Source organism: Malurus melanocephalus, unplaced genomic scaffold, assembly GCF_030028575.1.
Source record: "Malurus melanocephalus ecotype Western Australia unplaced genomic scaffold, MMel_1.1 scaffold_414, whole genome shotgun sequence".
NCBI classification, from domain to species: domain Eukaryota; kingdom Metazoa; phylum Chordata; class Aves; order Passeriformes; family Maluridae; genus Malurus; species Malurus melanocephalus.
The window spans coordinates 332,704-359,772 of record NW_026623646.1 but is presented as its reverse complement, the minus strand read 5'-3'; the positions used below and the strand labels follow the sequence as shown (position 1 = coordinate 359,772).

General features: G+C 35.8%; 1 protein-coding gene across 5 annotated transcripts in view; it reads left to right on the top strand.

Annotated features, from left to right (window-relative positions):
• CCDC171 (coiled-coil domain containing 171) overlaps positions 1–25,597 on the top strand; it is a 146,441-nt gene extending 120,844 nt beyond the window's left edge. For all 5 annotated transcript variants that reach the window (XM_057379641.1, XM_057379643.1, XM_057379644.1 and 2 more), the window contains 2 exons: positions 4,365–4,515; positions 25,203–25,597. In XM_057379641.1, the coding sequence (XP_057235624.1) occupies positions 4,365–4,515; positions 25,203–25,420 (369 nt within the window). In that variant the 3' untranslated portion in view covers positions 25,421–25,597. The remainder of the gene's footprint in view (positions 1–4,364; positions 4,516–25,202) is intronic.
• Positions 25,598–27,069: the final 1,472 nt, after the last annotated feature.

The window sequence follows — 27,069 nt, the reverse complement described above, 5'->3', positions numbered from 1 at the left end:
AATTTGCTACTATTGGGAACTCATAATCTGAATAATTTTTTWAAAACTTTTCTCAATGGCCTAACACTAAGAACAAGGGAGACAACATGTRTAGTGTTTTATTGGGAATTTAAAAAGCCTTTTTTATAATGTGTGATAAATATAATAACACTCTAATGAGAGGTCTTCTGCTAATTTGCACATGCTGATTTGTGTATTTCTTGTTGTGTCTTTATACTATAACTTCAATAGGAGCAGCTGAAGTTTGAATAACCTTTGAATTTCRTAAATTCATTTTTTAAAAAAATTGGTTTTCTTTTTGTGTTTCTTATTTCTTGAAAATAGTTAATGTAATTTGTCAGTATTGGCCATTTTTCCCTTTAAATGAAGTGCTCCTGCAGATTGAAGTGTTTCAGTCTTGTAGATTTACAGCCAGTAATACACCCAAATGCAGTTTTACAGCATCTGTATCACTGTGCACCTGAAAATTACTGGTTCTAGAAATAGTGTACAGAACGAGACAATGACTGGTTATTCAAAAGTACACAGAAGGAATGTAAAAAAAAAATGGGTCTGCATGTACCCTGGAGAACTGTCCTAAGCTTAAGTGTTCTCAGTCCTTTTAAAGATTAATATGGAGAAAAAAAAGAGCATATTGCTCTTTTGCTCTGATGGTCATTGGTTTGTAGTTTATAAACAGCATCAACTTAGTTTGTTTTATTTTTACTCTCAACTTTGGTTTCTCTTCTTCACTGACCTGTAGCCAAAGCCAAAACCTTTTATGCATGTTTTCAAATTACTGATGGTCTGAACAGGTCATAAAGCCCCTCTTCCATTCAAAATCTTCAGAGGCCATTTTTCTTATTAATAAGTGTCTAAAATTTAAAATAACTTGTTCCTTTATCATATAACYAACACCTGATTTTTAACAAATTTTCTGATTTTGAACTCAAAGGTGGTTAAAGTGCTCTTAAGGATTTTCTGGATCGGGATGATGTTTTAAATGTTCAGTAGAAACATTGTACATTATCTCTCTGTATAAAAACATCGTTAGAAGTACTTAGGCTTAAAWTAATCTGTCCACTGGAAGTTATATTGGAAAATGGAATTTGGCACTCTAGCACATTTTCTTCCTAGTCCAGCACCTTCAGCCCAGAAGCATCCTTTTTCCATGTCAGCCTGGGAATATGTTTTTTTCTTGTGAGCTGTAACCAGTTATCTGGGAAGTCATCTGTCTGTTTTTGTGAAGCTGCCTGTGTGTTGTCTTAGTGCTGGAGCAGTGTGTCTCCTGTCACACTGGAAACACCATTGGCCTTAAAAGYACTCCTACCATTTGCTTCTGCCCCATCAGTAGTACGTGATGTAGRATGTTGATGTCACAAATAATAGTGACCTTCTTTATACATGAAAGCATTCCATGGAGGGAAAAAAAAGAGATCACTGTCAAAAAAAGAGATCCTGTGTCTCATTATTTCGTCTTTGTTTTTGATTAATGTGGAACAATTGCTTGCAATTTGTGCTCTGAAAATTGACAATCATATGTAAATTTCAACTACTGACTTTGATTTGTGTTCCATCCCTAGGATGATTTTTATTCACTGAATTAGGTTGAGGTTGAAAACGACCTTTGATGGTCCTTTGGTCCAAGCCCCTTGCACAAGCAGGGACATCTAGAGCCAGTAATCTTTAAAATCAGTATTCTTCAACTCCACTATTTCTGTGGCCTCCTTGGTTAAGTCTTCTGCCCACTAACTTTCCTAAAATATTCATCTGTCTGAAAATAYTTTAGATTTTTGAAATTAGTTACATTAATATAACTAATATTATTAGTTATAATATTTGTTCGTGTAAGGTRGGGATTACTGCATCTCACCTTTCGGAATAGAAGTAATTTTCTAGCATGTATTCTTGAAACATTTTGTTGTAACTGAAGGCAAATTTTTATTGTTATTGTTTTGTGGTGTGTTCTCAGTTTTAATGACCCACTATTATCAGCAAATTCAAAACCAGAAGTGCTTGCTTAAATGCAGACTGTGTAAATGTGTATAAATGCCAAATTTTATGTTATGAAAATTAATCAGGAATGTTCTGACACATCTTATTCTTATGTATATAAAAACTGTATATGCATCTTACTGCTATTTGTACTTAAAAACGAAAGAAAACACTCATTAGCAGGAGAGGAAAGAATTTCTGCAGCTAGATATGCATTCTAAGAAATTCTGCTAACTGACTTTCTTGATCCCAGAACAGTTACCAGAGCTGCAGAAATATTTGTATCTGTAATGTTCAAATAGGGATCTAAATTAAAGTTCTGAGCCTTTTACAGATGCACTTAATCATTAGGTGACAGATCTTATAACTTGCAAATGGCCAGGTTCTGCCCATTCTCTATGTATCAGGCTTTCCAGTAAGCAGAACTTTTGTATTGTTAAAGACAGGTCCATCATTCAGTCTGTGACTCACATAAGTTACTTAAAATCATTTGTGCCTTCCAATGGCACATCTAAAAACTCAATGCATTTGCCTTTCTCCAGATGCCACTTAGAATAAATGTTCATCAAATGCTCATGCCACCCACTGGAAAACCCAAAAGTAATGCTTGCTCTGACTTGTTCCTGAGCAAGAGAGACCTAAACTGACCCTGAATTCTGTGCTAAGGGGTTGGGATGTACTGGAGAAAGCGTGCACCTATGGGTGCATAAATGTCACTTCCCCATTGGTCAGAAATCAGTAGCAACTGTAAAACCACTTCCTTCCAGACTAAAAAGAAATCTAGATTATTCAAAAAAACAATTGCCATGTCTGAAAATAAAAGCTTGTGAATGCATTTTTCCTAGATTTAAAATATTCAAATGCATTAAACAAGTGGACAAATTAAGGATCTGAATAGGTCAGCAAGGAGTTAGAAACTGCTRTTTCAGGTAACTGCATGAACTTAAAGTGCCTGTGGAGATGTAGGATGAAACTGTATAAGTTAGTGGCTTCACTTGCTTTGTAGCGACAGAGGTAAAAGGAGGAAGTTGAAGAAATGTCTCCACATTCTGGTTCAGTGAAACCTTTAAATATCCTGTGTGAAATAATTAAAGGAACAAATGAGATTTTGTTCTGGGAGATTTGAGACATAGCTTRCTCTGCGATGGTATAATCCTTGTTTATGGGTCACAGGCCCAGGTCRTAGTGCTACTTCAATGTGTCTCTTTTTTTAACATGTGGGCCATTGTCATTTGAAGACTCTCAGTATTATATAAAGTATGAGATCTATCTTCATTCCTGCTTGRTGTTGTTCTGAATAGATGCAGTATTTTAGTTGTGTTGAATGTGAAGTAAAAAAACTAAAAGCAAGTTTACAGAGCTATGTGAATACACTTCTAGGGCTAGCACAATGTTTTTAAAATATTTTGGATATTTCTGATATGAGAAGATATGATGATGTGGACTTGCCCCGGCACTTTTTTACACTCTGCAATAAAATAACTTGATTGATTTCAGTGACRTTAACTTTTATTCTGAAAAGCAGTAGTGCATTTGAGAACATAGAGAGGAAAATAGTAAAACCTTTGTAAATGTGTGTTTGTGGGATTAAGTTCATAAGTCTGTACCACTGACATATTCAAAAGGCCAGGCTCATATTAACTGTAATATGTTCTTACAGTTGCAACTCGCTACAGGTCATTTCAAAGGGAAAACTTAACTTATAAAATGTGAATAACCAGTTGTAAAGACCAATAATCTCAACAGTATTGGACTATTTAGGCTAGATATAAAGTTACCAGTAATGTCAAATAGTTTGTTCTCTCTGATGCTGCTAACTTTATTATGATTCTGATCAATATTACACGACTGGGACATTCTTACGTTATATACATGAAAACAATTCTATTTTCCCAGTTATACTGTAGTCAGATTATTTACTTTCAGAGATCTGTAGGTTTACTGTGTTTCTTTTGTTTCTACCAAATTCATTTCCTTAAAAGGAAGTGGGAGGACTCATTTTGAAAGGATGAAAAATTTCCTGAAATTGTATAGGGATTCTTTATARACATAAATTGAATGTGCACTAAGTCTCGTAGTTAAATAAAATAAAAAATAATATCAACTATTCAATGCAGTACTGCATGTTTGAAAACTGCTCATTTTCTGATTGGGGTGCACAGCCATTTGCTTTTCCTCAATACTATTAGTATTTCAGATTTTTGAAGATGTACAAAATCCTACAAAAACCTTTGTTGAAGTCCTGAGACCRAAATTTCACCTAACTTACACCTTTCGTTTGCTTTTTCCAATTAATAAAAATTAGGTCTTCTGTAACGGTTTTGGATGTGTGCTACTTGGCATTTAAGTATAGCTTGTCTGGCACTGATGATTTACTTTACTTTTTAAAGGCTGTGATTCAAAGTTTCATGGAAGTCTACCAACTTGCAGTTTCCAGATTTGAAATATTAGTGAGAGAAACAGAACCTCATCAGCTTCACATTGCTGCCCTGAAGTCCAAGCTCCAAACAGCTYGTCTTCAAGAAAGTGACCTTACAAATGGTAAGTTTGCTTTTCAAKTAATTTTTGTTGTTTGAATGTGGTTTCTTAGCCAGCATCTCCCTTTGTGCTGTATAGTTTCTGTAAGGAGATGCAATAATATTTATAAATGCAGTAGAGCAATAAAACGAGTGTCAACAGAAACTTTTTCGGAAGAGAAATGGTAAAAGTTAACACAGGGTTTAATTGTATCTTCTTAATCTGTATMTTCTACAAGACCTGTTCATTGCTGATGGAAAAGTATTATATTTTTGTGTATTGTGAATTTTTTAGTTTKACCAGTACTGGTCTTTGGACCTGAAGAATTTTGCATCTGGAAATGTAGTATGTTAAAACAGAATATTAATGTAAACAAAGTGTTTATTAGGAGATATTAATTATTTTTAGACAATTGTGGTTATGTATACTACTTCTCACTAAAGTTACAAGGTTAAAATCCAGTATCAGAAATAATTTCTGGTCTGAAAATGCTGTTGCTTACAAAGGGACTTGGACTGGTTTAGGGCTAATAAGGTGATTCTTCAGATTTGAGGTCTCTCTCTAGGGGAATTATTGAATGCAGATTTATTTGTGTCACACAGGAAGGAGGCCAGACACATAAACTGTCATAAATATGTAGCTAAGGATCTCTAGAATGAGACTGTGTAGGATGTGCAACTTGTATACTTACAGTATATTTCTCCCCCATCTTTTCTTGCTTTTTCACAGAGGATAAAGGAGAAAGCTTTGGTGTTTGTTTAACTGTTGTTGGTTTTGTCCTTCTCTTCCTCCTTTATTTTCTTTTAGTCTTTTCTTTTATTGTGTAGTAAATGACCATAAGGAAAATGGGTATTGTTTGTCTTTCTTTTTGAAAGAGGAGATCTGTAAGAAAAGAGCCGTCACAATGCAAATGACAAAAATACTCTACTGAACATATATTCAAATGCTGTTACTGTGGCTTTGGCTTTGGTTGTTTCCTATAGAATTACCTTAATTTCTTATCCTGCTTCTAACAACACAATGGGAAATTARTGTGAATAGAAACTGTATTAATTAGTGCTGAATTGCACTTTTAACTTCCTGAGGTGACAAAACTTGAATGAAAACTTAGTTTTATTTGTGACTGCACAACCTTTCTATGAAATGAARTTACTTCACTGAAATTGCTTTTTTCCTCCTCCAAACAGACTCTTTTGATGTTTTCTGCTAGGTTTATGTGTGTTCTGCTGAGCCTGTGCCCAGTGTAATTGGGCTGCTCCTTTGCCTGTTATGATTGTTTTTGTTGTTTAAATCAAGATGACCGCTTGTGTACTAAGGTTGGGAAGTCTGCCAAGCTTGCAGCAAGGTTTGCTTTCATTTGGATTGAGAGAGGATTTGGATTGAGATCTTTTAGCAAAGATTATGCTAGTCCTGTCTGTAAAGGGCTATACAGTGCCCTGAGATTTTACAGAGGAAGCCAGGTCTCCAATGTTTGTGATTAAATGCTGTGCTTTTTAAGTAATTTGTATCTGYATGCAGTGTCATTGTAAAGATGATAGTATTTGCATTGGGGAAGGATCTATTTGCCTTCTGGGGAGAGCAATAATTCTTCCTTTAGATGCAGTTTAATTTGAATCTAGGCCTAAGCATTAATAGGAAGTGGTTTAAAATTTTAATGTAAAGGAGAAAAAGCTCAGAATGAGAGTCTCAAGTTGCCATGAAAAAAGTGTAAGTGGTTATGGTATATTTTATAGTATTTGAGTTTTCTGTAAAACTTGTTCCTAATATTTGTAAAAATTGTCTTAAGCGTGGCTTTTAATTACTTCAGGCATCACAGCTTTGCAKTTTGACTTAGATTTTAATGTTCCGGTTGATGCTGTTCTGATTTTGAGGAAGAAGTTCTATACTAAATTTCTTTCTCTAGTAAAAAAAAAAAGTAGAACAGATTTTTTTTTCCTTATTTTAAATAAAAGGAAGTAATGAGTTCTTGAGCATGTATTTGTTTTCAAAATTAGATAATCTTTGTTAGTTTGAATTCGCTGTGTTCAGTCATATATCCATTGCAGGCAAARTTTTATGTGGAGGAGACAAACATAGCACTTGGACTGTATCAGTTTCAGGCCTTCATATGACATATGTTTGTGCTCCCTAAACAGTAATTATTGCTCAGTGCTGAAATATATTTTAAAGCCTTCTAGTTGTGTATCAGATGTGTGCTATTACCTTATAAAATTGGGTTTTATCTCACAATGTTGTGGCTTTCTCTTGGTACCTTTTATGCTAATTGCTTAAGGACCTTACCCTGCCAGTGCTGTCCATTGCATGCAAGTTTGGCCCATTCATCAGTATTGATATTTTCCATGTCCAGGTGATGTTCTTTTCTAATTAACCTGTTTCTACTGAACTTTCATAGCTATGTCATCTTTCTTTCTATTTGACCATTTCTCTCTTCTCTTGCATTGGGTTTTGCTGATAATTGTAGAAACAAATTTGATGCCATAAGGCAAAATTGCTGGTTCTAACTTACCTTTTATCTCAGACACTGAACTGTCATCCACATCCTCCAGTCTGTTTCTCTTCCAAGCACTTTACTTCTAGTCTGTAGAGTTCAGATTCTGAGATTKCTGTATGTGGTTATGCTAATGCCAATAGAGAGGAACAGGAAAGGATACGGTTATGATGGAGAGAACACTAGAATGCTGCTTGTGGAAAAGAGAATTGTGTGGGGAGAAATGAAGTCAGTAGCAGATTGTTTCTCTACTCTTCMTTAGTGCCCAGCTATCTGTCTGTCTCACTGATCACAGATGATTCTTACTMTGAGAAAGGCAGAGAAAGGCCCTGTGCGTTTTTAATTCTTGCAACTCTTTAAAACACATTATGACTGAAAACCAGCTTAGGTTTTCCACCTGTCTTCTTTTCTCCTTCTTTCCCACCCTCCCCACCTCCTTCTTCTACTGCTCACTATTTCTGTGTCTCTTCTTTTGGTTGGGAGGGSTCCTGATTTTCCGTTCTTTACCAAATGCTTCTGAAATCTCCCTTATATTTTTTAAAATGCCTTAATTTTTCCTTTTTTTTTCTATAAAGAAACTATCAACATTTTGTAATAGTCCTTTCTGCCTATTTCCTATTCAGCAACATCCRGAACATCCAGTAATATAAACACCATGAACTGGACTGTGCTGAATTCTGCCACTTCTATTAGTTTAGAATAGTTTTATTTCTTCAGATAGTTTATTATTATACTTGCACATTCATTCAGAGTTGCAGTAGTATGTGGACCTTGAACTAAGAGCTTCTAAATGCTGTATTGTGCAGTAGTGCAGTCATAAGCAGTTACTTTGTGGGTGCTGCAGGGCAGCATGTCATCATGATTTAGTCACATGGCAAGTGGTATCCAAAGGGGTTTTCACTGCAAGCACAGTGTTGCAGGGTGTGGTTCCAGTGACAGTGTATTTTCCATGCAGGAGGAATAGTGAACAGAATTCAGTTCATTATAACATTTCTTCAGGAAGTCCTAAGATTTTTATGCCTAACGTCAGTACTACTGTCAGAGGTTTAAGAATGTGAAATAATCTGGTATCAGTTCTGGCAAACAAAAGAAGCCACTTTTGTTTGTTATAACGAGTGCTCAGTGGCTTCTCTGATCCTGAATTTGGACTGATCTGGGGATACTACTTCCTTTTTCTGCTTTTACCTCAGAATCAAAGGAGAGTAGAAACTGAAGAGGAAAATACAGTAATTTCTAGAGATGATGAAGAGAGAAAAGCCTTTTGTGTACTGGAGAAAGAGAAATTTAAGGTTCCAAAAGCATAACTTTATCTGAAAGGGGGAGAAAGTGAGTTTCAGGTGGATGAGAGGGCTGATGTAAAGAGGTTGGTAAATGCAGCATCTCCAACCAAGAAAGCAGATGCTTCTCCTAGCTGAGATGAAATTGAAGTCACTTACTGGTTTATGTGGCTTTGTGTTGTATATTTTTCACCACAGCTGTGTCTGTGTCTTCCTTTGAAAATGTCTAGTGATTATCACACAAGGTATTGATAATACAGAAATGGCAGGTTTTGTTCAGGTGAGAGAAGCAAGTGAAATGATCTTTTGTATGAAAATTACATATTTTTTGTTGAGATCCTAGTAACTGACAAATGCTCTCATACTATTGTGTTGAAAAATTGCATTAAGCAAGATGTTGACTTCTCTTCCTACTCAAAGCAGTCAGCTCTCAGTTCTCATGATCTACTTGAACCCTTTTCATAAGGGGTAGAGAGAAAAGAATCATTTAAAACTCAAACTTATCAGTTAACAACTCCCCTGACAGTTTTTTCCTACTTAACCAAGCTGATCAGGGCAGTGGTTTTACATGTCTTTCCCGTGTACACTTTGTACTTGTCACGTGTGCAATCTGTGTTTTATGGCAAAGACCTGCATCTAACAGGGATGCATGTCCTAAATTTAGAATTATGAAGATGGAACTAGGGAAAAAGAAAAAATCCCAACTATTTGCCTTTTGTCTGGCTCATAAGGGAAAGGCATTTATTGGTGTCATATTAAATGTCAGAGAGGGTCTTTCATGGGCCAGAGCCATATCTGTGATGTAGCTGGAGGAATTCTTCCCAGATGTTGCAAGAAGGAGAAATGTCCTGAATGAAAACTCTCCTTGGCTTTTTCACTCATGTAGCCTTATGCAGAGTTGAATTTGTTTTGCGAAAGATTTGGAGATACTGGTTCTTGACTTGCCTTGCAAAACATAATTAGACTTACTATTTTTATTGTTACTCTCTGTCTTGATGTGTTTGCCTGGAAACAGTCTTGGAGGACTTCAATAACAAAGACTTTTCTCAGTATTGTTACTTACCAGTATTTATTTGCTGTGAAACATCTGAATGTTCCTGAAGCAATAGTGACTAAAGGAAAATCTGACAGGCCCAAAAGGAAAATTTCCCAACTATTGAGATGGTTGTGGACATGAAAAGTGTGGAGGTATCAGACAAGCAAAAATAGAAAACACTATTCATAAGATTTACTAAGTTTAACATCTCTATAAGATTGAATACATCAAATAGTAATGCCTCCCTGAAATTATGTTTTTATTGAAATATTTGAATTTCTTACTTGACTTTAACTAATTGGACATTGCTTGCCAGCCTTACTGTGTAGCCAAGGAATGCACATATCCTAATGCAAATGCTCACCTGGGCATGTGGTATTGCTTGCACAGATAATAGTTGTAACCAAACAGTATAAATCATATATTTTGGAATAATAATAACAACAACAACARCAGCAGCAGCAACAACAACCAACCACAGCCACCGATATTTTAGATCATATTCTGTAACTTAGGGCAAGGTTTTCAAGAACAGTTACACTAATCCAACAACATGTTTGCTATTTTGTAAAGAATAYTTCCTTTACTATGCAAAATTTTTTTTGATATTCAATATTCTAGGTATGTGAACTTTAAACTTGTCAGACTGTTGTAACATATTTGAAAATTATAGTAATTTGATTAAAATGTTGCCTATAAGGCAAAAGGTTCAGTTAATAGAATCCATATGTAATTAAAGTGCAGAACCAAATGTAATCAGACCCCAGTGACTGGTGCCTTCATATTGATAGTTTTACAGTGGCCTCTGGGGTTGAAAGTTTATGTTAAAGTTAACAATGTAGCTGTGCCCCAGAAGAAAGACAGTATAGCTGTTGAAGCAGGTATGACAGTGTCCCAAACTGATAATCACACAACAAAAGTAGTTGATTGTCTGAATTTAGGGGTGTCTTCCACTTGGCAGGTGGAAGAAGCACAAGACTCCTGTAAGTGTACTAGTCAGAGAGTTGCMTTCTGCAGCAGCACTGCTACATAAACATTCCCAAATGAGGGAAGTACGCCCAATGAGAGCATGTAACAGTGTATTTTTTCAATATTATAGTTGTTTGATTTGTGTGAATTCATGTTTGARTCATCTGAAAGTTATAGACACAACACTATGTACCAAGCCACAAAAGAAGTTTAAAAAAATTTCCTGAACCTAAAAAAAAAAATAAAATATTTTCTCTGGACAGTTTTAAGAGTCGACATCCTGTGTTAGAGTTCTCTAATCATCACCAGCACAATTTACAATCAGAACACACAGAGAGCCAGTTCAGACCAGCTCATCTGTTGACTTTGGCAGAAGCCCTTAATCTCACTGTGTGCAGCTGCCACTTGAGAGCTGGGGACTCGGCAGAGAGCCGAAGAAGGGTGGGATACAGGGTTGGTCAAGGCATGAACACATAGGCCTGCTTCATTTCAACAGCCATACACTGATTTTTTATACTCTTTTCATTTTACAGCCTTTTTTTTTTTTTTTTAACCTGAAATTAAATGAGGACCTCTCATGAGCCACTGCGCTCCAGGCATAAGAAATTGTAATGTCTGGCTTCCAGAAACTGTCCCGTCAAAATGTGCTTCTGATTAGGTGGCTTAATTACAGCTGTGAAAACAATGTTGATTTAGGCCTCAAGATTCCAGTGCATGTCAGCCGTTATTAGCTAGCCTTGGACTGAAGCCACCATTTTAAAACTCTGTACCACTAAAGTCACACACTGCCTGACAACTTTTTATTTAGGCAGAAATGTTGCCAGAAGCAACACATTTTATGCAAAATATTTTTCATTGCACAAATTTCAAATGTGACACARTTGATGGACATAAAATGGGTAGTTATGGGTGGACCTCACCAAGTCCAAAACCTAACTTTTACAAAAAAAAATTCTACCCCAACACCCCTCCCTCCCCCATTTCAAATAGTTTTTCTAAAGTTTGACTGACATAATGCTTAATTTTAATTCCTTTAATTCAGTTTTATTCCAAATCCAGCATGTTGGTTTAACCACCCAATTTTATTGCATCTAAATTTTCCTGACAGTTTCATTTGCTGTTGGGAAATAAAATTGCCATTTTTGCAACATGGGAAATAATGGCTAGTTTCAAAACCAATATGTTTGAAACTTCCTTTGCCTGAAGCAGGTTAAGGCACACACTCAATTTACTTTAGGGGAAAAAAGCTCATTAAATAGTTTTTAATATTTTAATATAATTTAAGTAACTGCTTTCACAGTGGGAAGGCTTATTAGGCCCATGTATTTACACCTGCAGAGAGGTAAACGTTTGGGTAATTAGGTGGTTTCCAATARTTCAGTTTTTCAGTTGCAGGGTTAATGCTGTAAACACTGTAGGTGGACACAATGAGTTTGCTGCATTTAAACATTACATTTCCACTTGTAGCATTTTACTTTCAAGTGCTTAAGAAAGAAGCTTAAGTGGGATTGGTTTGGGTTTTGTGGGATTTTTTTTCTGTTTTGTTTTGTTTTGGTTTTTTCCTTTGTTTGGTCTGTTCCTCAACTCTCCTTAATGACATGAATTGGCTAAGGAATGTGAGAGAATGTGTGTGGGTGTTAACTCTCAGCAGAGGTCGGTACTTTGGAAAAGTAAGATCTACATTCTCACTTCACTGTTGCCATGAAATTCCAAATGTCCATGCTGTGTGGTTTAATGGAAACCATGAAGTTCCTAAATGACCGCAGGTTTGTTCCGCTGTTAAGCACAAAACAAATCTTTCAAGTCATTGGCTGAGCCACAAAAAAGGAGGGTCATGTTTTCAGGAAGGTAATCTCCTTTCCTTTTTTTTTTCCTTCATGGTTTGCATTTCTATGGCATTAGAAATGTGTTTCTAGTGAGGTACTGGAACTACCAGCTCACAAACAAGGGTCCTCAGTTCCCAGGACTGAAAACAAGACATTTGGAAGCTAAAGCTGTATTCATCTCTTACCCTACTGCAGGCCRATGCAACAATTGTACCTTCACGAGCAACTAATTGGAAATGTATTTAGAGAAACTAATGATTTGGATAAGGAAGCAAATCTAAGGTATAAGATCAAGTTTGCCCTGTAAAAGATCATCATGCATTCATTCTCTGCCTGCAATAGATTAGCAGAGAGCAAGGYGGTGGATGCCTACACTTAATTTTGTTCAATTTTCAAAGGAGAAATACTAGAATGAGCTAGTCTTTTATTTTCTTTGCAAATGGTGGGTGCGGTTTCCTGAAAAAGAACATTTCAGAAATGCCCCAGTTGCTGTGGAGGGCAACTATAGGTCAGGAGACAACCATATGATGGCATTTTCCTTATTAGGCACCTTTGCACTTGTCTTTTGAAATGTGTTTCATTGGTAATAAGCAATAAGTTTTATTCACCAGCCAGGTACATTTRCTTCCTGTTTGCTACGTGCCATTGTTTCTTTTGCCTTCTTCCCACATCTGTCAAAGGAGCATTTCCAGGACATCAAATTAAAAGAAGCATTCATATATTATTACATATATCGTTAATGCTTCAATAGAAATGAAAGTATTGGGAGTGCTAGACAGGCTGTTATTTCGAGAACTGGATATTATAGACCAGGACATTTAACCCTGGGAAAAAGTTTTTACAAAAGAACAGAGCTAAGGACACAATTTTACTGGCTTTATAGAAGAAAAGGAATATTCTCTACAAAGGCAGACAAATTCACTTCTTTCCAGACTCAAGGACTTTTACTCAGGCCAGAAGGTGCTTCCCCTTCCCTTTTGAAGAAGTTATTTCAAGAAAGAGAGCTGAGAAGCTTCTGTTATTCCCTGCTAAACTGAGGGTTAAACATAAAGGGAATGTCTATTTGTTCTGAGACTCTGAATTTGCTGAGAAATTTTTGGAGGGGATTRAAGCATAGCTGTGCCTGAATGAGTCTAGCACAGATACTTAAATGGTGAGTGAATCCATGCAAGCCAGCCTGTCATCTTCCTGATATTTTCTTAACATTTTAAGTTTAGATCCTACAAGGTATACTGTTGTGAATAATTGTGTTCTTGTTTTGACACCTGTTTGGTTTTCTGTTTCAAGTTAAGTATGTAAAACACTGTTTTTAGGGAGAAAATTCAGCGCTGATCTTCAGACATTAACTTTGATAAATAGTGCAAGATGTGTAGATGCAACCTGTGGATTGCGGTTAAGTTGATCAAGATGATAGATAATAGAAAGACAACAATTTTTGTTTTCTTTTTGCGGTTCTTGTTTACTTTGTACCACTAGCTCACTGCCTAGATCACAGGGAAAAAAAGATAAAGAGTATGACCTAGGGCAGTGTTGCCAGGAGCCTGCCTCTTTCCCAGCTAGCCTCAAAATGTGTGTGTGTGCAGCATGCACTTACAATGTAGCACRGATTATGTCACATGCACCCATTAAGAAAAACAGTAATTTAGAAAAAGAATATACACAAGTTTTGTAAAGCCAAAGCTCATGGTTAGAGGTTTGTGTTTCCCTTTGGATGGCAGAGAGGCAGTCATAGCCCCACCACCAGAATATTCGGTGCCAGCTAGTGTCAGCCTTCCTTCCCTCCACAGGAGACACTGTCTCTGATGCTCTGTCTCTCATCTTYTCAGTCTCTGCTTCTGGTGCACGGACTGGGGCAGAAGGTCCCAGGAACATGAGGCTGGATATTGTCTCCATCCCAGGTCCTGGCAGATTTCACTGTCAGAACTAACCTCACTGGTCCACACAGGGAGGGTGGGTCCTCTTCCAGGGACATAGTGAGTGTCATAAAGAAGTGTAGCTGCAAACCACAGCAGCCTACTTGATTTTGTGCCTCTCCTGAATTTATAAAGTTGGATTTTTTGCCTGTTGGCTTGTTAATATTCTTTTCCCCTGCCTTCTCCTATAATTGTGAATGTTTCCCTCCTTTTCAACTGTGAAAAAAAMCTTTGCATTCCTTTCTGTGATATGTTTGCAGTAATGTATTTCTTTTAAAAAAAAAAATACATATGTTTACCTACTTCCATTTGTTAGCATTTTGTATTTTAAGCATAGAAGTTAATRCGACAAATGAAGAAAAACCAAACCTTTGAAATATGATAGAATATGACTTGCAGAGATAGAAAGGCAGGAAATTCAGTAAGTGCACAAAGCATAATATTGTTCTTAACTCATAATTTCATTCCTGTAATGTTGGCATGATTTAAGGGAATACAGACAGCAAATTACATCTTCATGTTTCTTTTTATTTGGTCTTATATGTTCCAGACTATTTAATATTTACCCCACAGTTTATTTATTTATTTACTTTCTAATTTATGTATAACAACTTTTCATTGAATTCTGTGAAACACATATTATATAGAGAAGGCGCAGTTTTTCTAGTTGATCATAGTGAGGACCTGTTTTCTCCAGAGACTAAACTCTGTGAAGTAGTTTGACCTGTTGAATAAACTAATCATTGAACAAATTTTTAAAATGTGAAATCACTACTCCATAGGGTAAAAAGCTTCATTGTCAGATAATAATTGTGATTATTCCAATAACATTTGTTTTCTTCAGTTTATTTAATAGTTTATTTAAAGAAAGGGATTTAGAAARAAATGTGCATCTTCCCTATTTTACAAGAATTTGGGGCTTTTGTTATATTGCTTCAGAAATGCCACCTTTTGGAAAGGCAGAAGCCTCTTTTTGTCAAGCAATTGATTCATCTTTTTTTTTTCTTTGTGGTAGACGGGAGGGTACCTTTAAAATGAACAGTGAAGAGTAAAATTTACTAAAAATATGGTCAAAAATAGTATAGTTAATCACCAGCAGAATTTCCCTGATACATATGATGATGTAAGGAAAGCAGTGAAATTACGAAGATGGAATGATTCCATTTCATCCTTTTCAGATGGTGTAACTCCTTCGATTCCTAAAGGAATTTTTCTTTTTTAGACAGGCACCTCTAGAAATTTTAAAGCCACACTGATTTACAACACCGCACTTTTGGGTCTCTACTGAAATGGGCYCATAAACTCATAGTTCCCTCAGTAAATGTAGCCATGAAGCTGACATTGCAATACTTGCCTCTCTTAAATTTGTATGCCCACCAGTACTTTGAAAGCCTGTTATCCTGTCTAGGTGTGGCAGGTGATTTGACACATACAGCCTCTGAAGACTGGAACCACAATAATGAAATAATTCACTAATTTTTYGTCTTTTGTTGAGTACTGAGGGCCTCCTTTGATCACAGAAAGATCATTTTATGTAGTGGTTATATGCTTATGGTCAGGAGTCTGTTAGTCTTTCAAAGCCTGTGTGACATCAAATTTCCTTTCTCAGGGTCTTTTAAATCCATTGCATTCTTTTGGGAATCTTAGCATTAAACATTGTAACTCAACTAGGGCTTTGCAAAACTTCCTGATGATTGATGTCACTCAGTTTAATTTTAAATGTATATGCCAAAACATCCTATCTCTTTAAGCATTTTGAATTTAATTTAATTACTTACTGTGTTTTAAAAATGAGATTTTTTTAGAAGACTGTAATCTAAATGGGAGCTCTGAGTAAAGGAATTTAAGGTATAATTCTGGAACCTCCAAGGCACACCAAATTACTGAAACACCTGTGTTTTRGTTTTTTGGTTGTTTTTTTTTYATTAGAAAATCTGAATTTTTAAAATTGTATACCTCTCTTGTTTTGCAAACTAAAAAGCTGAAAAAAGCCTCTCCCAAGTCTTCCTCTGTGTTCTTCATGACTCTTCTGATAAAAGTTTCACAAACTTGATGCAGCCTTGGAATGCTGTATGTGTTGGTAGTTTCTGGGTTTTGGGCTGGGTTTTTATTTGTTTATTTGTAGTGTTGTCTTTTTTTGTTTGTTTGGGKTTTTTTGTTGTTTTTAACTTAGTGCTTTCTGAACACATACTTGACTTAAATATATATGAAAGGATGAAATTCCATTAGCATTTTTTTTTTATGCTTGTTCACCTAAAATATGATTGGTATGCAGGAAATATTAGTTCTGTTTGCTTAGTGGACTCACTTAAACTGCATATTCAACCTCACAGAAAGAGATGATCTAGTACCTGAGGTTATACCAACTCGTGGAGGCCGTGCTCAAGAATCTAGTTTGTACAAAAAGTTCTGCTGAAGTATTTAACAGATTTTTTTTGTTTAATTTCAGTCTGAAATATAATTGAATGTATATATATTTGGCCAAAACCAATAGAGACAGTAAGCCTAGCTCACCCACACTCAAGTTGTTTATAATTGATAAGCTTGATTCCTTGCCCAGCTAATGTAATTTGGATCTTGGATTTACAGAAGACCTACATACTAGCTATCAACTGCAACAGAGCCTAAAATATTTTTTCGAGACTATTCAGATATCAACTGATACTTCATAAGCAATACTGCTGGAAAGCCAGCTCTTTTCCCTGACCGTTACTATTGTAAGACTACCCTTTAGAACTCTGTTGAAGATTCACTGCTTCAGATATTGCATGTAATCTGTGGGAGAGGGAATAATTTCCTCCTGAAATTACTTCAACCAAGTTTTACTGGGGATTGGTGAACATTAAAGTGCTTGWCTTGAATAAGCAAACAGAACTTAGAAACTAAGAGAAGTTTTCTAAGGAAGGAACTAAGGAAGTTTTGCTAAACATACAGAGAACCAAGTGTACGTCTTCCTGGTGAATCTTTCTGTTATCCAGTTTATGGGGGAGTRGGATGGAGCCCTTATCAGGATTTTTGGCTAGGAGGTAGCAGCCTACATATTTGCAGTGGGCTATTCAGAAAATCTACATGCATTGGCCAGTGCTGAAAGAATGGAAGACTTTGTTCTTCTAATACCTGATGATTTTAATAATAAACCTCCATTTTGAGAAAATTAAATTGGCAGCAATATTAGTTCACCTCTAAACATGTGGTATAGGTCAATCATTCTTTGCTCAGTCACCAGAGGATCTTTTAAAGAGACTACTCACTTTAATACAGTTACTCAGATTAACTGAGATTTAGATTAGTCTGTAGGCTAATGCACTCACAGATGTTCTGACTCACAATGCAAATGTTTGTGTTTTGGATAACAGATTCCAATCAGTCTATTTTTCAGGCAGGTTCAGATAGGTTGCATAAACCATGTCTGTGTCTGGTTTTTGCTCCCAGTTCCTTTGTCTCCGAACAGTGAGCATAATCTGCTCTTCAGCAGCGGATTGTAAAGGCTGTCAGTTCTTGTCACCAGCATTTCCTTTGTCACTTTAGGATTATGGACAACACCAGATTATAATCTCAATACCTAGCAAACCAAAATAGTTTTTTGTTCACTTACAAGGTCAACCCTGATTTTTTCAGTACAAGGCCATGTAGTGACACTTCATTTTAATTCTGAGTAATGCCATTTTCCTACATGCAATCTGAGTGAGGTGTTCGCTAATATTTTTTCATTGCTGCAAAACTATCCAATTCTGCATCAGCAGCCTCTTCCAGAGGTRTGTGAGTTCCAATTCCTTATGATTTGCTGCTTATCACCACCTTTCATAAAGATAAGTTGGTTGTATGTTCTTGCAATAAATCCCTGTCAAGAGTCTGCTTTGCATCTCAATCCATATATTTCCTTTTTTTGTTTTCCTTACTTCACACTTAGGACTTCACTTGAGCTTCTACTTTCTACAATCTTGATGTCTGCTTCTCTTGGTGAAACTAAGATTTCCTTATGTGTAAAAAAATGCCCTTTCAAAGACTTTAAAGAGAACTGCAAGGGAACTTTTCCCTGTAGATATGCTGAGAAAGAAAATRGGTTATAAAACCTATCTGAGCTTGCTGTAGTTGAGCAAATCAGAATTTTAAAGGACTRTGTAGATAGTGTTTTGAGTCCTGTCTTGCTGGAATTGTGGTATCTGAAACCTGTAAGGCGGTTAGATGGTATTTGCTCTAGTGTCTTTTGTAATTTCACTGCCCAGATACCAGTGCTCAATCCAGACTCTTCCAGCCTCTTCAGCAAAGAGCTCTTGAGCTTCATCAGTAYTTACTACGTACATATTGACTTTTTAAGGGACTTTTCTGACCTACTCCATATATTTATATACAAATGTACTTGAGAGAACTAGTGAGCAAATTGAAGTATTCTCAAGGCATCTATCAGCAAACAGTGAGTTGCATGTTTGTTCTTATTTTTCAGTAAGTTATTAAGTGAGTCCTAAAATGTTGATTTTCATTTTTAATTGTTTGTTTTATTAGCTACATAAATCCATATTTCCAAAAATATTCCTAAAAATGTTCCTAAAAATACTGTGTATTTGGCAGAAATGCATAGCAAAAACTAATCTTCTGAATACCTAAATATTTTTTTCATGCAAGAAAGCTGAATCATAGAGACACTTTGTTTGCAGACTTTTCTCCTTTATGTTCTAGGTGCTACTATTGTAAATAATTATTTTCCCCCCACTTTCCCCTTGAAATCATGCTGCTGTACAGTATATTTTTGTTAAGTAAAAAGTGATTAAAGCATTTTACTGAATCAGTGTAATTTTTTTTTTTTTTGCAAAAATTTCTACGATTTTTAGCTCTAGCATAATCTTTGGTAARAGCTGTATGAATGCACTGCTGGCAAAGGTCTGCTGTCCTTGTCCCATTTAGTAGCAGAATGCCCAAATGGTGGCTGCGCCGCTCCGTCGCAGACAGACAAAAAGGAAGGTAGCGTTTTGCCGTGCGTGAGCAGTTAGAGGGCAAGCAGACACCGTGCACCTTGACCACCTATTATGAAGCTCTTTGCTGCAATGTCAAGTGAAAGCGAGTTAATTGGGTGAAGCTGTAGAGCATGTTAGGGGCATGGTAAAGGGTTGCTGTCTGACAGCTGAATGTCAGCAGAAGCTAGTGAAGTGTGGCTGAGAGACAGAGACCTGTCACAAAGTTCATGTGGACTGTAGCACAGTTAGGGAGATGAAACGTGGTTCTGTCTCACTTTCTCCCTCATTGCATTCAAGCACCTTAAGATTTCACACTGTATGTGTCAACCCTTGTTCTCTAAGCTGTTTTCTCCTAACACTTCTGCATTCAAATGATTGGACAGAAGATGSTAATGTTTGGCAAAATGAATGTAAATATACTTTTTTCCTTTTTCTGCTAGAGCGGCAGTATACATGCAACTCAGATGAAACTTTGAAGGCTTACGTCAGACAGTCACACTGGATAGGAATTTGGATGATGGCTGAATAAATTTCTCACAAAAATATGAAGTTTGACACTTTAACTAGTGGAATAGGGACTGTATTCCCAGAAGAACAAGCTAAGTGGGGGAAATACTTTGTGAGCCTTGGTGCCTTAGCATGGTGTTGAGAGTCTTTTATTCTCTGACTGTAGTCCCCCTCTCCCCTTCTTGCTAGAAAGGAAAGGAGAACTGAGAGGGACCCATGAGAGTGATCTAAGGGGATGAGAAGCTGCAGGAAAAGTCCCATAGTGGGAGAGCTTTGCTTGGAAGCAAGAGAGRCATCAGTTAATGGCAGTGGTGATCTCACACGCTGCTGTGAAACACAGAGAGGTGTCACAATAGTAAGTGCAGTGTACCTTTCAGTGTTGTTTGCATTGTGCAGCTCTAAATAAAGCAATAGTCACTTGGGTTGGCTACCCAGATTCAAAATAAATAAATACAAGTTGCTTCCAATCTTGAAAAGATTGAAAGACAGTGGTAGATATCATGGGCAAAAAGTACTAAAGAATTTGGAAAGTTGGATTGAAATCAAAACAGACTGATTATTTCACCATGAGAAGAAGAGCATGGCATTGTTTGTCTAATATTTTGGTATTATTAGTGCAGTGGAGAGAATTTGACCTTAAAATGGAAAACTTCCCATGTATTCCAATGAAGCATCTGGARCAAAGACTTACTGTATAGGCTGTATGTGGGTTTTGGCCAAAATTTTTATAAAACATCAAAATTAGCAATGCAGAACCAAGTTGTTTGTCTTTAAGCCAACAAAACATTGAAGATAAAGTGTTCAACTGTTGTGATAATCCATCCAATCCTGTGTATTCTTCAAACATACCAGGTTTAAGTATGTCTGAATGAAACAGGATTTTCTTTTAGAAAAACAAATACAATATATAATGAAATCTTTCTCTTAATTGCTTTTAATTGAGCCTCTAGAGTGTGATTTCACTGAATGAATTAAATGCAAGAACATTAGGAAAGTAAGAAAAAAAATTTAATTTCCGGATATTACAGACTCATCTTTGTTTAAAAACTCCTGAAAGTGGAAGAGGGAATTCTTGATAATGAAAAAAGCCATTAGTATTGTTGGCTTGCAGCACCCAAAGTGTGTTGTGTGTCTGCCTTTCTGACTTAATATGTAATGAGTTGGCAGCCCACTGAATTATTCTCTGATAGCAAATTGTTTGCAGAATCCAGGCAGGAGTGCTGACAATTAAAATTTATTCCGAATGTTACCGTTTTCTTACATTGTGTCAGAGCACCAATTTAGTCCTACTGCCTCAGCATACAGAATTGGAAGATCACTGACATGGGAAGAAAACTTTCCAGTTTCGGCCAGCATACATGCCAGCTTTGAAAAAGTTTGCAATTAGCACTATATTGCACTGACATCCAAAAGTAATACTTTCCATTCTGAGTACCACTTTGTMGCTTTTTTTTTTAAATTAATATTTCACTGAGAGTAAAACCTTTTTCTTGGAGTTACTTGTAACAGAAAAAAAAAAAAGCCCAACAAAAAAAAGAGCAGGGTACTGGAAGTCCATTGGCATTGGAACAAGGCAACTCAGTTTTGGAAACAGCAGTATGAGCAGGAGGTTTTGAATGATCTGACAATGTACATCTTTATAGTAAAATAGGGTTTCCACATAAGTGCTGCAGAATGGTTATTGAAGACAATGGTTYCTTCTTTTACACTTACTAGAATTACTATTGCTGCAGTGAAATGATGCAAGCTGCATWGGTGGGAGAAGTTGAAAAGAATATTATTGGCCATTTGATTTGCTGTCTACTGGTATTACTGTGTATTTGTATATTCTAGAGTTGGKCTGAGAGGAGTGGGTATCAGAAATCTATTGTGGAGAAAGCTATTGTCTGTTTTCCCTCACCGTTCTCTGCATCTGTGCTTAACTTACAATTCTTACTATTCGTGAGAACTAGAACTTGTGCTACAGCACAAGAAGAAACTACAACTTGCTCCTGTCTCTGCACTTTTGTTTACTGTCAGGCATCCTCACACACCAAAGTGTCCTGGTGAATTCCAGATCATATTCCGGCCTTGTAATTCCACCATTGTGTTTCATTTACATTGAGATAGAGCATTGAACTTGTTATTGCACCTACATCATCACACAGAGAGGAAACCCTCATAACTTGTATTCTTTATGTGCTTTTGTCTGTTRCTTGGTCTGTTCTGATTCTAAGCAATTTCATTTGCAATTTTCTAAGCCTTAATGCACAAAAAATTATCTCTATTTTTTATTCTGATTTTTTATAGTATATTTTTAATAAGATAGCATGTGACATGCCAGAAGAAAGCAGAAGAGAAGTTTGAGCAACTGTGTTTTGAAATTGAGTATTTCAAAGCAATTTGATGTGACAAAAATTAGTGGTGGGAAACCTGAGAAGTGACAGAAATTATTGTAATAACATACGTAGTTGAGGGAAGTTAAAAATCTGTACTGTGGCGTTATAGTGAAAATCGTGAAGTAAAATTATTTTGAAGGCTGAAACTGTTCTGACTGCTATGCAGCTTCAGCTGTAGATTTTGCTCCTACAACTGAAGATAAACAGCACAATTAGCAGTTTATTTCCCTGTGTAATTATCTGTTTGCACCACTGTCATATGACATGCATAGCCTCCTAATTTCAAGTGTCCAGCTGTGCATATTGTTCCACAAATATGGATATACAAAAGCAAAATGTGTCTTTGATCACTACATGATGCTTTTGGGTAGGCTAATGTTGCAATAAAAACATATATAAGGATGTCATGAATGATGGTATGAAAATATTTCCTCACAATATCATCATAATAAAGCAACCCACTATAAATGAGTTTTAACTGTGGTAAAACAACTCATATATCATGAGACAACCTTAGATCCTGAATTTGATTATAGGTTAGTCGCAGAGAAACTGTGGAGAAGAACTGTTTTAGAAATCTTTTCCATGTCTAATAAAAAATTGCTTGAATTATTAAAGGTTTAGAAAGCAATTATTTCATAATATAGACTAATTTTTCATATTTTGRTCTTTGAGAAAACGTGTTATATAAAATTAGGTTATCAAACTCTGCAAAGTGTGCATAGGACATGACCAATTACTATATTACATGAACACTTTGAAAGCATATTTTTGCTAGACGTATATGTCCTAAATATCTATTTACCTGGTGAAGTGTAACAGTTCAGATGGAACCATGTACAGCTTACAGGGTAAATAAAATAAAAGTGCTGTGCTAAAGATTTACCTGAATAGACACCTTATTTAAGATACATAATTCTTCTTAAAAAAATTACCTAAATGCATATTTATATGATGAATTWTCATCACAGCTCTGGCATAGTCATTTGAGTTTGTCAATTTAATATATGTTTTAGAAACGCATCTAAATACAATAATGTTGAAAGAGGTCTGTTGGGGGAAATAAAACTGCCTTTGAAATTCCTCTGTAAAGGTATGTGTTCAGACAATGAATGCTATAACACGTCTGAGTATTTTTATTCCTAACTTATAGAATACTACCTTTTTATTCATCATGAGGGTATGTAAAGATACTGGATCAGTATCTTTATATGCCCAGTTCTTATGAGTAACAGCCAAATTTCTTTTTCTTTACATCAGTCACATTGCTTTTAAATCTGATTTCCTTTTCTTCAATGACCAGTATTCTCTTCTTTGTAAGAAGTACAGCACAGGCTCTAGATAACTAAACCTAAGCTTTTTTTCTTTCCCCAACAGTGAAGCTTTTACTGTAACATAGTCTATTGACTTGCTGCCAATCATTAAGTTTCATACATTTTTTTTGCAACTCTCAAAGGAAATCTGATTTCTTATCTCTTTACTGGGATTTTGATGCCATATTCTTTAAAAAAAAMCCCTTTCTACAGCTTGAAAAAGAGTAATATGTGAGTGTAATCGTAGCATGAGATTTTTCACTCATTGTGGTATGCTGATTAATTGAGGTGTTGAAAACAGTACAAACCAATATGTTTAGATTTGTCCTCAGTATTTGTTATCCAGAGTGAAACCCATTTGTAGCTTACATCTTACTGATTAATTTTTTTAATGTGTAGAAGTCTTTTTAGAACATCACAAGTTACTTGCATATTTCAATAGCAGCATAATGAATGATCCTTATTTTAGAGAGAATTTTTAAATGAATGAGCCTTATTTTAGAGAGAATTTTGTTTCTGTGGTCAGCTGATGAAAGTGTAGAAAGAACAGATAGTTAATTGGCATAGTAGCCTTCACTGAAACACATTTCAGGTCTGCTGGTACAAATGCAGCAAGTCTCATTTGGGCATTGTCTTTTTAGTGGTTCTTACTCAGTAGAGAGCCAAGCCCTGAAGGACTGAAAAACTACATTGTTACAGACCTTGCTAGTTCTGCTGGTTATCTCATCTTCATCAGCCCTATAATTTAGAAAAACTCTGGGCACTTCTTCATTTTAACTGTGTACAGTTAAAACAGTCTTCTAATTTGCTACTGTATGGGGTCTTGATGAAGGTCTAACGTAGTTGTTTACAGTGGCTGCAATATAGCTCGTGGTGAATCAGGAAATCAAAAGAGTCCATATCAAAGGGAACTGTTGAAGTAGGTGTTAGAGGCAACAATTGATTTTTCTCCAGCAATAGTARCAGAGGAAAGGGGAATCTTTCATGGATGTGTCTTTATACGTATGATTGGGACTGGATTTGTTGAAATGTGAATATATACACACCCTTCAACCTCTCTCCATATATCTATGAGTATGTGTAATGGAATCTGTGTGTTTGTATATAGGGGTTTTATGCCTCAGTGTGTGTGTGCTTGTATATGCATGTATACTCTTTCTTAAATGCTGAAGAAAGAGTGTTCTAAACCTCAAAAATACTGTAACACTCATTCAATGGGTTTTTTTTTTTTTTTAATTCCATATTTATACTTTGCATGTGATGCTTTCACATATTTTATGACCTGATGAAATGTTTGTTGTTTTCACATCTTGCAGTGCTTTGGTAAAGGGCAAAAGAGCAATATGGCATTGAGTTTTTTAAAATTTGTTTAGGGGAATACAGAATGTCTTTCTTTACCATTTTTACAGGATTATTAGTACTGATATGCTGATATCCATAGTCTTTCAAAGTAGGATGCCTGATGGTTTGATGTTAGAAGTTCTTTAATGTTGAATTTAACTAATCTAACCTTTATATCTGTTTCACTGCATGTTGAGATTCATTGAAGTATGAATCATGTTCCCATCAATGTACATTCAGTGTGTATTTTCTGGCCACCTCCTAACAGGCTAACATTTGAAGAGTGTTAAGTGTTTGATTTCAATTGATGATAAAATATATTTAAAATTAAATTAATACTTTCCATGGTTAGCATGGCATGTTTCCTAATAACAGTGATAGGGTGACTGTAGAAAAAGTTTGTTTATTTCATTAAAAAWTTTGAAAATTGTAATGAAGAGGGTTATATGTTCTCTGTAAGTATTTGTAGCACTTCAAATAAAGTAGGTTATTGTTTTCTATCACTTATTCATGTAGAATACCTGAGAAAATGTCCTTTGTTTCTTTTAATTAAATACTCCTATTGGTGCTCAGGTACCATGTATTTTAAGTAGATGTTTAAAACAAGAAGCAAACACTTGCAAATATTTAATATACATAACTTCGGTGTATTTAACAGTAAATGTGGATTCTGTTTTGCATTTTTTTTTTATTCTTTCTTTCTCATTCCAGGAAACAAGAAGGAGTTCAAACATCAGYGTGGCTCCAAGCTAGAAATTCAGCCTGACCAGAGTTCTATCCCAGACTTTGTGGCATTGCAAGCTGAACCTGACACATCCCACAGTGTTATGCAAAACAGAGACAGTTCTCTGTCTTCAATCTGTGTCTTCAGACTGGATGTCACATCCAATCCCAGAAGAACAATGGAAAGCGGATTTTCAGATTCTTAGTATCAATAATCTTTTAGGATGGAAAAATTGTATTAATGTAAAATGATGCAATTAAAGTGTAATTTTGTTGCTATATTTGAATTGTAGTTCAGCATCTGTATTTTTTGACATTAATTTTACGTTTTTATGAAAATGTGCATTTGTATGTTCACATTTCTGCACTTGTCATTTTTGCATACTGAAGCAGTTATTGCTTTAAACTTTTATTTATTGCTTTAAACTTTTATTTTATTCTTCATTTTTTATGTAGTGTATTTTTAAATGTTAAAGAATGACACATTTTGGGTAATTTTCCTCAGTCTTAAAAAAAAAAATCAATAAGCCATTTTAGTCTCTATCTATCAAAGTTGTTTCATACTTGTCTATTTTAAAGCAGGACTGCAATACTTTAATAGGATTGAGAGAGCTATTTGAAATGTATGCCAATGATTCCTGTCATTTCATGGCAGCCCTGCCATGGTTCACTGAGCCCCCTCTTTTCTCTTGTCAGCTCAACTGAAGACAAGCATTTAGTTGCAAACTTTAAGCAGGTTGTGCAAAACAGAAATGATGTGACTGCTTCTCTTCCTGCACAATAATGTCACTGCTGGTCAATGTGAGAAGGTCAGGTTGCTCCTTGTAAAGCTACATGATACCACTTGCCTATTTGAACAAGTTAAGTTAACCACTGAATCTGGTCCCTGCAGGCRCTGAAAACTCACCCTTTTATCAAGTCTGCATTTCATAAGAAAGAAGAACAATTGTGGAGGGAGGATTTCTGATGATATGTTTATATACTTTATAAGGACAGTTCCCAAACCAGTGTTGCAGGTAATGTATTTAGTTTAAACTGAGAGACAAAAAAGTAATGGCTGTTTTGACCTTCAAATAGACTCCTTTTTTGTTGTTGTTGGTAGGACCCAAGAGTGACGCCCATCTTTGATGCTGACAGAATTTAAAGCAAGGCCATTGCCCTGCATTTTCTGCCTTGTAGCACACAAAAGTAAAATTGTATGTCAGGCCGAGATGTCGGGGAGCTGACAAGATGCCCCAGTGACATTTCAGCTGGAAAGAGCAAGTGTCTTGCAACCAAGTGGTCAAATATCAAATAATAGGTCAAGCAGGAAGGAGCTGAGTTCTAACCACAAAGAGGTTTCTGGTAACTTACTTGACAAGCTTTTGGGTGCTTTGTGGCTTGACAAAGTGATGTTCTGTTGGGTATCGCTAGACAGACTGTTCTTTATCGCCTTCAGAAGATCAGACATTGACATTGATTAAACTCTTTAACCCTTAAAGGTTAAATCCTAGCAGTTTCATCATTGTCAATGAAGAACAAAAGAAATTTTGTAATACACCATTTGTTTTCATATTAATCACAGAACTCCCTAGTGCTATTAACTTTTGATGTGCTGTGTAGTTTTTGACAAAAAGATTGAATGCAAAATCTATATAATAGATTGTTTCTCAGTATGGGCCAGTAATACATTAGAAAAATAATATTATGCATTATGGAATTTGTAATTTCTTCTAATATATCAAATGTAGGGCTTGATTTTAAAGCTTCATGACTACTACTGAAGTTCCATTTTGGATGGAAATAATATTTGCATTAATGATTAAAATGAACAAATCTTCCAACTACCCCTGTTTTCAGGTAGCTTAGAGTCACA